This window comes from Cryptomeria japonica, chromosome 7 (assembly GCF_030272615.1).
Source record: "Cryptomeria japonica chromosome 7, Sugi_1.0, whole genome shotgun sequence".
Classification (NCBI taxonomy): Eukaryota; Viridiplantae; Streptophyta; class Pinopsida; order Cupressales; family Cupressaceae; genus Cryptomeria; species Cryptomeria japonica.
Genome location: NC_081411.1, coordinates 790,418,395 through 790,431,394, shown reverse-complemented (window position 1 = coordinate 790,431,394; position 13,000 = coordinate 790,418,395). Strand labels below are relative to the sequence as shown.

The 13,000-nt window shown below is 41.5% G+C and overlaps 1 protein-coding gene across 1 annotated transcript in view; it reads right to left on the bottom strand.

The window, feature by feature from the left end:
• Positions 1 to 1,921: 1,921 nt before the first annotated feature.
• LOC131068951 (nardilysin-like) overlaps positions 1,922 to 13,000 on the bottom strand; it is a 250,475-nt gene continuing 239,396 nt past the window's right edge. Inside the window, exon 19 of the mRNA XM_058004237.2 lies at positions 1,922 to 2,468. Coding sequence (XP_057860220.2) covers positions 2,222 to 2,468 — 247 coding nt within the window. The 3' untranslated portion in view covers positions 1,922 to 2,221. The remainder of the gene's footprint in view (positions 2,469 to 13,000) is intronic.

Genomic DNA, 13,000 nt, shown 5'->3' with positions numbered 1-13,000 from the left:
TAAGCTGTGAAGTATTGACAAACCTTATAGTTTTGTTGATACTGAAAAATTTTCTCAACCTATTACTTGGGAGTACTCTCTTTTGAACAAATTCTTGATTAATGTAAGCTATCCACAGAAATTAATGTGTACTTTGCTGGACAACTTATCATTGATGTCAAAGGATACTTGGAATGATATATCGAGCTGCTGTTGATTTATTGTTTGTTTGAGCTGTTTGCATGTATGCTTGCTCAGCTTATGGACTTACATTCTTTCTTTGCGGTGATCCATATGTGTATGTACTCTACGCTTTGAGTCCAGTCAAAGCTTGGTGTCTTTTAGCGACAAATTATTCGTCTGGAAGCCATCGGCGAATATTTGTTAGTGGTTTCATTATGTTAAAGCGATACTGTGAAGCTACGCTGGACGGCTGTTTGTTTGTGACTCGTGCTACTTCAGTAATCCTGAGATGATCATATCTTTGTAAGCAAGGGAGATTTCAGCTTACGTGTTCTTTAATTTCTAGAATGTCTTCTTCTGGAACTGTTATTTTTGCAGAGAATGATTCGAATGATGGAGGGTGTGTGTTTTCTTTGTTGACAGCTTCTTACATATCCGTGTGCGTTTTTTGTCTGAACGTCTGATCAGTTCTGAAAAACAAGTGGAGCCGTTTTTTGGCTGAGGTTGCGATGCATTGAAAGTGTTCTTATGCAGTAAAAAACGTATGAAAAACTAGGGTTTTAAGATGAAAATTTAGAAATTGATTAAAAAAATCTCCAACTGTATGCTGTGCGTTTTTAAAAAATTCTGAGTGCCTTGTTAAAAGACTATGAATGTCGACCTCCTTTTGTGTCGGAGGCATTTCTTTTAAGCAGAGCATCATAGTTTGTCTGTCAGAGCAGCCGAAATAATTCATCTAAAGTTTCGGATTATTGTTGACGTGTGTTATATTTTTTAAAAGGTGTTCATATTTTTTTTTTTAAAGTGTCGAGTCGACTAAAAGAGATGTCTTTCATATTATCTTCAATGAGAAGTGGTTGATGCAGTTGTATATACAGCACAAAATATTTCTGGGCCGAAACAGGGTGGAGTATATATTATTGAAGTTGTAGAATGTTGCAGGGTATGATGAATTGACAGTCTTAACGTGGCAGAGATGATTTTTCAGATGTCTTTGAGGGGTAGTTGGCATGCTTGATGAAGTTTTGTTGATCTGGTCTCTGTTTAAAAAAAAAATTGGAGAATAGCATTTGACTTGAATATGAGAAGCAAGTTCAGATTGTTTTAATTAAATCTGAAGATGGAGTTATGGTCTTTTGAAAACATGTTCAAAGGTGCTTTCAGGTGGTATGAAGATTGAGATTAGTTTGTGCTGAAGACTGTATTACTGAAGTGAAGTCATTTAAAAATCTTCAAAGGGGTTCAAGTTTTTTTTAGAATTGGAGCCTATGAATTATTTTCTGTATGAGAATTTTTTTGAGGTTAGTACCTTTGATGTCTAGAGTAGGTGATCTTTGCGTGAGTTGTAGCTCACTTTTGTAACAGGGTTGGTGAACATTTTCGATTATGATAGCTATTTGTGCCATGGTTTTTTACCTGAAAGGGTTTTCCACGAGATAAATTATGTGTCTTCTGTATATTTGTTTGGTTTGCTCCTTTTATATGTCTAATTCTATCTAAATTAGTTGAAATACTGATCCTCCCCCCTCCACTATCAATATTTCTGTTTTGGTTTTCATACTTGACAAATTGAAAGCATACATAAGCTATAGAATAGAGTACTGATTGACACGCACAACTTTGTTAGTGATGCTATATAAAAAATTAAACATTGCAATACTTCAAGATGGAACAGAGGGGTGCAAACCAAAGCAAGAGCTAAAGTATATACTGCATTATGCTTGTTAGAAAAAAATTATTATTATTTTCTTCCATTAAATGAATAAATAACAGTTTCATCTAGATAGAATTATTAACAATCATATTTGTAAAAAGACAGTGGCCTGCAATGTCCCTTCAAATTTAACAATCTGCGGTAACAATTTCCACAGGAGCATGATTGATCGAGACATATTTTTACATCTTTGGAAGTACTCTGACATTCATGTCTGTACTCCAATAGTGATGACTAGGCTAAACTTTTAAATATCAATAAACAGACTGTGCCACTTAGTTGCACTGAGAAAAATGAAATAAAATATGATAGGCCTGCCTGAAGATGCACTTAACAAGCACAGAACTAGCATAAGGATGGATAGAACTCGCTTGCACATTTCAATGCCGGTACATCCTCAATAACATTACCTAATTTTCTTGACTCTACTGCATCTGCCAGCTCATGGGCATTGCAACCCCATACAGAAATACATAATGCACGGCATGCTGATGATGATAATTTCAGGTGAGAATTATACCAATCAATAATGTCTGACTTCTGTATACTCTTTAGTTCATCTGCTTCAAGCTTATGCATTTGAAATAAATACCTAGTGAAAAAAAAGTCAAAAAATCAGAATATTAGATGGTCATTAATTTAGTAGTTTAATTTTTGCTTAAAATTAACTGATTGTATTTCTAAGTTCTAACAAGTTGAATGCATTATAATAAGAGTTAGAAAAGTGCATTCCTCTGTTTCCAAAGATGCACAAATACTTCCTGTGTTCTAAATCAAAACTCTTTCAGAAAAATTGTAATTACTTGATGAGTCAAGACATTTGGGAGGCCTTGCTCATTTTTCCTCACATTCAATCGTCTCTGATTGAATAAAGTTCTAAAATGTAGCACAGAGAAGTTCAAACTAAATCTTGGGAATTGACAGTTTATTTGTAAGCTGTAAATATTTTCACACATCATGTGGGATTCCATCAGGGGAGCTTAGAAAATTGTTGTGCATAAAGATGATAGAAACTGTCTGCATCGATGTATTTTAATAGAAACCATATATAAGAAATGATGGCAATCACGACGTCACTATAAAAGGGTTCAGGAATGCCTACAGGAATCATGTATGCTTAGTCTCTATCTAGTTATATTACATATTGTAGGTGATTCAAACATGGCCAATGACTGACTAAAAACATACCTATACAATATGCATGAAACATTACAACATATTAATTGGCAATAAACAATTCATTTACATAAATAGTGAATGATTAGAATTTTAAAACTTTTCAAAATAGGAATGCAGACAATTTGTATCATATGATGTAGATAAACTGTAAGAGCATAGTTCAAAATTTTGCCTGAGTATCTACCTAACTAGCAAGCACTCTCAAGTTTCAGGACATAGAAAGAAAGTCGCCCACAGACGTTGTAATGCCCACATATTTGTATGCCTTGGGATGTTTGTTATCAGCATTGTATTTTTTATAATATATTATGGGATGAATAGATCATGCTTATGTATGTTGCACTAGGTGTTCATCAGTCTTTCAGCTTCATCTTTTTCATAAATAATTATTTTTGTAATTGTTGATTATGCATTGAATTTATAGTATGTTACCATGCTGGGCATTCATTAATGGTGGAATTGAAAATGTTCTAGTTTTACATTACAAGAATTATTCAGAAAAAAACGAATTGGGGATGATTTTGAACGAATTAGTGTGAGAAAAAACAAGACCCATTATTTTCTGTTTAGAATCTTTTGAGACTATGTCCAAATTGTTATTCCACTTTTGTTGCATTGATTTTCATGCCACGCTCAAATAGTGATTTGACATGATGAACCTAGGATTGAGGTATTGAGTGTAGGAAAGGACATGTTTCACTCTAGCAATATTGAATGTCATTGAGTACTCCCAACTTGCGATTGAGATTCATGCTCAATCTGCATAGCCATGATTTTGAGTTATTGTGATAGCACTCCTTGCCTTCGTCTAGGATCCTCGTCATTATTGCTGTTGGATTTTATATCCAATGGGGAACCTAACTCTTCCTATGTGTGTGTGAATCGCCGAGACCTTGATTGCACATGTTCATACCTGTATTGTATGCTTACTTATGACACGTGTACGCCATGTGATATGGTTTATATCTTTTTCCTATTTTTTGGTGATGTTTCTACTTTGGCCATGTTTATGCTTTTATGGTTTATCGTACCTATTTGGAATGTGCATACCATGTTGGTTAATCATAATTGTTGGCGTGTATGCTATGATGGTTATTCATTATGTTTGGTATGTATGTGAGCCATACTCTCCTTGTTTTGCATGAGTGTGGGTGTGTTTGTACTCCAATGACGATCTCCTAGCATGATGAGGTGGACCTACAAGTACCACATGGTTGGGTGGCACTAAACCATTGGTTGGGATCAATGAACTTCAAGGATTCTTCATGAAGAATGAGATGGATTCCCATGCTGCCTTTGCATTTGTATCTCTCATTATTGAAAATTGTAAACATTATAAAATGGGTCCTCAAAACTATTGTAATAATGATTATGATAACATTTCTTATTAATTCATGATGTGGGTTATGAACCATCCATGTTTCGGATGATACCCTTTGAATGTAATAATTCATTGATGTCATCTTGTATTTTTCCTCACCTTTTTTTGTGAGGGTATCCGTATCTTTAGAGTGTTGAAATCATAATAATTGGTTGTTGGCTTCAAGTTATTTAATGTTGTAAATGATGTTTATGGACATTTTACAGTAGAATTGCATTCCACCCATATGCGTGGCGAGGATCCTAGTATTGATTTTAACCCATGTTGATGTTAATGTCGAATGGGTGTAGCATTTTGTAACCTTTCAACATATTTCATATTTGACTAAATGGTTGTTGGTAAAATGAATTTAGAGCATCTCTGTTTTGAACATAAAATGAACTTAATGTGTTAGCACATGTTCAATTTTGTTATCTTGGGGATGTTGGTTAGATCCATGCCCTTGTCGATGTGTTTTGTGTTCACAAACCCACCATAGGGTAGTGTCATCACTTTTTATTTAGTTTCCTTGGGTGTCATGTCCCCTCCTTGATCATTATATATGACATAATGAAACACTTCTTATAATCAATTGTTAACAAATGATTATTTGAAATTTATTTAGTTATTAAATATTATTATTTAATATTTATTAATTATCATTACTGACAACAAGACCTTGAAGGTAGAAAATACCTTACCTTCTTCTCAAAGAAAAACTCATGACTTTTTGGTAAAATTGTCAACCAAGACCAAAACATACTTTGGGAAGCTATGTAAATTTATTGATTGGGGATCTATCAAAAGCACTGAATAACGAATAAGATATACATACAGTATTAAGTAAACCTAACGATCAACAATTTATAACTCTTCTGATACAATCAGTGAGGCTCGTATTTGGTGACTGCATGATATCAAATAACAATTTTTCATGGCACTGCCTCAAAGAAGTAGCATCAATCCCTGAATATTACACATTCGAATATCTAGTATCAATTCATTAAGACAGATTACACATACGTTCAGCAATACATCATAAAGGGAGTTTAAGACACAATTATGAACGAAATACACCAAGGATCGATCATTATGAATTGCTATGAAGTTTTCGCACATACTTATGAGAATTCAGATGAACACCAAGCAACATTATGACTACTACTTGGTCTATGTCGATAGTATGAAGGAAGTTGTTATTTGATGCAAAGCATAGAAATGATAATGTGCATAGGTCGGTGGTAATGTCCCAGATTATTATGGACTAAGAAACAGTGGCTATCTTCATCCTATATGATCGATGCACTCTCCCAAGCACTTAATACCTATGGAGAGTCAGAAGTCATTGAGCAGAAGACCACGTTGGAATGAAGACCACGAAAAAAAATACCGATTAAAACAATATCAATAATAATGAAAGTATATACGTAATCAGAATGTGATTGGTATTAATATCGATAAACAAGGATATCCACAATTATAGTTATTAAACACAGATTATGTATGAAGTCCATATGAAAGGTTGTGATTAGTAAAGAGGGTGACATGGATAGGCATGAGTCATGTCCCTTGCCACGTGACTGTAAGCCAGTTAATTAGTAAATAAGGCTTTTTAATGCTTTAATAGAAAATAATAGTATTAAGTTGTTTCTGCGGGTAGTTAGTTGCCGGACGGTTGGTGGCCTAACCAACCGCGAACTCTTTATATTGTAAACTTGTAGCACATTGTGGGCACATGGGATTTGGAGAGGAATATGATTTACACAAATCTATTCGGGTATATTGTGTTGTGCGTTATTGGTTCCATGTTAATGAATTGTGATGCTTTGGTATTGTACATTGTATATTGATGTTCCCTATGCTACCACTTGAACCACTTAGGCTACTAACATTTTGGTGCCGCTGCCTAAGTCGAACCTGAAGGTCTGAGGAGGGAAAGCTGGCGGGATGGAAGTATAATGGGTCGTCCATTCGACCAAAATATCCTGGTGACAGACAGTGACATAGAAGATAACATGGAAGTAACTAGGGAGGATCAGTTGACACAGGACCTGATTCACGCGTGGGACGTTTCCGTGGACCGGTACGTACAGCAAGAAGCGGAACTGAGCGCTGTCTCGGCTGATACGGTACGGGCGGAACTCAACGTGAACCAAGCAGTACATGATCTCCTGGATAGCCTTCCAAGGTTGTTGGCACGTGTCCTCGTGGAACGTGAAGAGGAACGAGAGAACACACGAAGGGAGCAACGTAGGCAGCAAGTGCTCCAACAGTATAAAGAAAGGAATCAAAGGGAAGAAGAACAAAGGGACTATACACAACGACGAAACCGCCGCAATTCCAAAAATTAATGCCAAATACACTAAACAAAGATCGAAACCGAGAAGCCCCGGAGGAACAAGAAGGGAACCAAGAAGACATAGTAAGAAGATCCCTGCGGATCCAAGAACAACTTGAGAGGCGCTTGAAACTCTACAAAATAGTGGAAGAAAGAGGGAGCGTGGCGGAAGGTTCTCGACAACATACACAAGTGTGGGACAGGAGTCACAACAGCCCAGAGGCATTAGGTAGCAGTGATAATTGGGAACAAACAACCGCGCCAACCGAGTCATTCAACAATTCCCAAGACAACTCGGGGAGTACGAGGAAGATGGCACATAACTCCGAAAAACAGAAACTCCCCAGATTCAATGGACTAGGATCGGAGGATCCCGCCCGCCACTGTAAAACTTGTGTCACCATATGGCAGGCCAATGGCGAGGATGATGAGGATAACTGGCTGAAAGCATTTCCAGCCACCCTCCGGGGTATTGCCATTGATTGGTACACGGACCTACCCATCACTTCAAAGGATACCTGGAAAAGACTTGCTAAGGTAGTTGAGGAGGAGTTTCGGCTACTGTGGGATGATGACGAGTTCGTCGCAGAAATATACAACACCAAACAGGGCAAGAGTGAGACGGTACTGTCCTAGTACCGCAAACTAAAAGAATTAATTGGCAAAATGGATAATACCCCGGCCGACGGGTTAAAGAAGCGATGGTTTATTGAGGGTCTGCAACCATCACTGCGGAAAAAGATGAAGGTAGTACCCCCATCCACTTTCATGGAGGCATACAATAGAGCCATGGATATTGAAAGTGAGAACAAGACATCAAAGGGCAAGAAGCGTACAAGCGATGAAGATAGTAGTGATCAGGAGAGCGAGGAGGAGTCACGTACGATACAAGCACTCCGGAAGGATATGAGACGGATGATGCGGGAAATGAGGACGCAAAAGGAAGAAAGTAGGGAGGGCAGAGACCTCTGGTGCACAGAGTGCAAACTGGAGGGACACACAAAAACCAATTGTCCAAAGAAAGCTTTTTGTGACATCTACCAAGTGTTGGGGCATGCTATTAAGGAATGCCCCTACAACTTGAAGGCTAGGAGTGCCCAAGTACTTTATACTCAAGAACAGGCAACACCACCCACTACACCCACCAAGAACACAAACTCAGATGCGTCACCAAGCGGCTATAGGACCAGCCAGAGGGGGAGTAACAACAACAGCAATAATAATACACCATGGGGTCGCATCCAATACGATGCAAAAGGAAGACCAATGATACAATGTCGACGATGTAACAAATGGGGCCATTTTGCACGCGACTGCCAGAGTGGTGCTGGGCAAGGAGGGCTACTCTGCAAATGGTGTGGGCCGGGCAATCACGAAGATACGGAATGTCCAAGACAGAAAGGCGTGAACATGTTGGAGGTAGTACGGCCGGAACTAGACGCACGGTGCCCAGAAGTACTAGCCATTACCCGATCTCATACAAGGAAACTAATATACCCTGACCCAGGCACAGAGAAGGGAAGACTAAAAGAGGCACAGAGAGAAGTAGAAAGGGAAATGAGTGAGGAATGGAGAAAGCCAGCACCCGACAAAACCACCAACACCATACGAACTGACTCCGAAACAACCATAATGAAACAGCTACTGCAAACCACGGTGCCGGTCCGCATAGTGGATCTGTTGCAAACACTACCACAACTACGGATAGCTATAAACCAAGTGGAGGAGACCAGGAAGGAGGGGAAGACGCCGAACCACAAGGAGGAAATGGAAGGAAGGAACCACTCAAAGGAGACTAATGATCCTATGTTGGTGACAGTAGGGGTAGGCAGGACACCAGCCGTAGTAGAAATGGAGATTCTCAGGTTTAGGCTTACTAACACCATCGTGGACGGAGGGTCTGCAGTAAACGTGCTACCTGAGGAGACATGGAAAACCTTGGGGAGGCCGACACTCTGGCCGCCAACCTTCCACCTCGTAGGAGCCGATCAGCATGGCATCAAACCATTGGGCACGCTTATGGGCCAAAAGGTAACTATCGGGACACAACACTTTTTTTTAGATTTCATGGTCATATCGTTGGAGCGGAAGGGATATGATGCACTTTTGGGAAGAGGATGGCTGGTCACGGCCAAAGCAAACCACAACTGGAAAAAAAATACCCTTTCCATTGAAAGTGAGGGAAACAAATATGTCATTGACCTGCGAAACCAGCAGGTGAGTCAAGAAATGGCCTCAGATTCTGACTCGGAGGAGAATACCGTAAGGGAAAAAGGCGAGATAGAGCCCAATGGAGAAGGGGTGCTCCGCCTCGATAATTGCTCAGAAGATGAAACGAGTTCTCTAAGTGGACTATTCCACTGGCAGATGGAAGATTATGAGATCTTCCAACCAGAGTGCAATGTATTGGAAATCCTCGAGTTAGGAAACGATGGCACCTACCCACTACAATTTGCGGAATACGAGGAAGGAGGGGCAGAAGTAGACAGCACACCGGCACACCAATTTGAGAAAGAAGTGGTACAATACGAGGAACCAAAGGTTCAGAGCACCAACTTGAGAGATGAAAAGGACCCAAGAGTGATAATGGTTGGAGATGATTGGAACCCTGTACTAAAGGCGGCGGCGTTTAAGATATTCTTGGAGTATAAAGATGTGTTCGCCTGGACTTATAAAGATCTGAAGGGAGTACCACCGGAACTATGCGTACATCGAATACCTTTGATGGAAGGGGCAAGACCTGTGCGGAAACGCCCCTATCGCATGAATAAGAACTATGCGGCCAAGGTACAAGAAGAAATAGAAAAAATGCTAGACGCCGGGATCATTTTCCGAGTGCAAACTAGTGAATGGGTTTCTCCCATTGTTATTTCCCTGAAAAAGGAAGGAAACAAGATCCGCATTTGCGTGGACTTCAGAAGCTTAAATGCTGTAACCATTAAGGACCTGTTTCCGATACCGTTTATTGATAGCATCCTCGAAGAGGTAGCAGGGCATGAGATTTACTCCTTCATGGACGGCTTTTTCGGCTATAACCAGATCAGCATTGCGGAGGAGGACAAACTCAAAACCACATTTATTGTGGAAGATGGAGTTTTTGCGTACAACCGTATGCCATTTGGGCTATGCAACGCCCCAGCCACTTTCCAGAGGATCATACTCCACATCTTTGACAAAATGGCCACTGGGAACTTCAAGGCCTTCCTGGACGACTGGTCAGTATATAGTGATAAGGAAAACCATTTGAGGATACTGGGGGAATGCATGGACCGGTGTTGACGAGCAAGACTGGCACTCAATCCCAAGAAATGTAGGTTCCTAGTGCCATAGGAAAGATTACTCGGCCACATAGTCTATAAGGCAGGGTTAAAAACAGACCCAGATAAGATCAGAGTTATTCTCGACATGGATAGCCCAACAGACGTTACGGGGATCAAATCCTTCCTTGGCCATGTTGGGTACTACCGACGGTTCATTAAAGGATTTGCAGAAGTGTCCCTTCCACTTGAACGCCTAACAAGGAAAGGGGAACCATTTGTGTGGGACAAGGAGCAGAACGAAGCCTTCCAAGAACTCAAAACCAGAGTGGTAAGTGCACCTATTTTGGCATACCCAAATTGGGAGAATAAATTTCATGTACATGTGGACGCTTCTAACTTTGCAATTGGAGCCATCTTAACACAACCCGGATCCTCAGGCTTAGACCACCCAATATATTTTGCTAGTAGGTTACTGTCAAAAGCAGAAAGAATTTATAGCACCACGGAAAGGGAAGCCTTGGGAATGGTATATGCAGTACAGAAGTTCCGCCATTATCTTTTGGCCACACCATTCACATTTTTCGTGGATCATCAAGCACTCATGTACCTGGTGAACAAACCGGTTATTCAAGGACGGGTAAGCCGATGGTTGATCTTGCTTCAGGAATTTACTTTCAATGTAGTGGTGCGACTAGGGAAAAGTCACGTAATGGCTGACCACCTGTCTAGAATAAAATCCGGGGAGCCAGGAGAAGGAGGAGTGAGCGAAGATTTCCCCGATGGCCAATTATTCAAGATAGCCGTGCTACCTTCCTGGTACGAGAAACTCGGGCAGTATCTTTCTACAGCAACATTTCCAGGTGACATGAGCCCAAGCGAGAGAAGGAAGCTCGCACTAAAAAGTACCACGTTCCAATTGATCCACGGGCTCCTATATAAACTAGGTCCAGACGGTATCCTGCGAAGATGTGTCCTAGAGGAAGAAATTCCTGGAGTCCTAAGAGAATCTCACGAAGGACTAGCCGGAGGACATATGGGGCCAGATACCACGGCACGGAAAATTTTGTTAGCAAGGCTCTGGTGGCCTACACTTTATGCGGATGCGAGGGAATGGGTGACCAGCTGCGACACATGTCAAAGGGTAGGTAAGCCACTCAAACGAGACTTCATGCCCCTGTTCCCGTCCCAACCACAGGAATTGTTCGAAAGATGGGGACTGGATTTCGTAGGACCTATGAGGACGAGCAAAGTGCATAGATGCCACTACATTGTGGTGGCTACAGAATACCTCACTAAGTGGGCCGAAGCCAGAGCTTTACCCGACAACACAGCCTTGAGCACCGCCAAGTTCCTCTATGAACACATTGTGAACCAGTTCGGGATACCCCTGCAACTCACGAGTGATAGGGGGGTACACTTTGTCAATCAAGTGATACGCAATATGACAACAGAATTCAAGATTTTCCACACATTGTCTAGTCCATACTATCCCAGGGCGAATGGCCAAGCGGAGTCCACCAACAAAGTACTAGTATCTATTCTCTACAAGACGTGTGGAGTAGAGCAAGGAGATTGGGAAGAGCGATTACCAGCAGTATTGTGGGCCTACCGGACAACGTACAAAGCGACAACTACACACACCCCCTTTCAGCTTATGTATGGACAGGAGGCAGTAATGCCAGTAGAATACACTGTACCAACCTTGCAGATAGCAGTGCAAAACAGATGGGGGGATGAGGAAAGCCTAAAGGAACGACTTATGACATTACAAAAATTAGATGAGCGCCACCTAATAGCCCAATGGGCCATAGAAGTGACTCAGAACAGAAGGAAAGCTTGGCATGATAAACATCTAAGGCGGATGAAGTTCTCGCCAGGACAGCTGGTACTCAAGTACAATGGTCGGAATGAACTCCGACTAGGTAAATTTAGACTTCGATGGCTAGGGCCATACAAGGTAAGGGAGGTGGGAAAAAATGGAGCTATTAAATTGTCCAACCTGGATGATAGCCCCATCAAAGATCCAGTAAATGGATCAAAACTAAAGATCTACAAAGAAAGGGAGTCCATAGCCATTAATATGGTGACCATTAAAATGGTGGTGATTGAAAAAAATAAAATAGCCAATTTTCAAACAGAAATAAAGTGGCACAAAGGAAAAATGAAGAGAGAGGAGGACGGAGAGAGAAAAAGAATAAGAAAAAAATCAAGGCAGAAGTATTTAAAAATAAAAGACCAAGGCAAAATATCAAAAAACAAAACCAAAACATTAAAAATAATAACAAAAGAAAAACATAAGAAGGCGGAGGCCACGCACAAGAGACACATTGTACGCGGGTTGGGCATACGCAGGGTGGAAGAGAGAGCACGCAGCAAGGAGACACAAGCGCGCAGCGGAGTGAAGGGGAGCGGACGCAGCAGGAGGAGGAGCGTACGCGTGGAGGAGGAAGGCGTACGCGTGGAGGAGGAAGGCAGACGCGGGGAAGAAGGCGTACGCGTGGAGGAAGGAGGCGTACACGGGGAGGAGGAAGGCGTACGCGTGGAGGAAGGTGTACGTGGCGGAGAGGAAGGCAGACGCGGGGAGAAGGGCGTACGCAGGGAGAAAGGCGTACGCGGCGGGGAGGAAGGTGTACGCGGTGGGGAGGAAGGCAGACGCGGTGAGAAGGGCGTACGCGGCGGGGAGGAAGGCAGACGCGGGGAGGAAGGCAAGGTACGCAGGGCGAAGGTAGGCGTACGCAGCACAAGAGGGAGCTGGGGCGTAGGACACAGCACCAGCGGCACAACACGGAGCAGCAACACAAAGGGGGCGGCACTTAGAAAAAAAAGCACGCAACCACCAGCGTACACAACACCTCAGCCTCAGTCACAGCGTATAGGCCCACAGCCCTCGGGTACATCACCATACACGCACAAGATGGTGAAAGGGAGTCATGGCAACCCTAAAAGGGGAAGTTATGAAATAAATTACAAAGCTAGCACTTCTAACA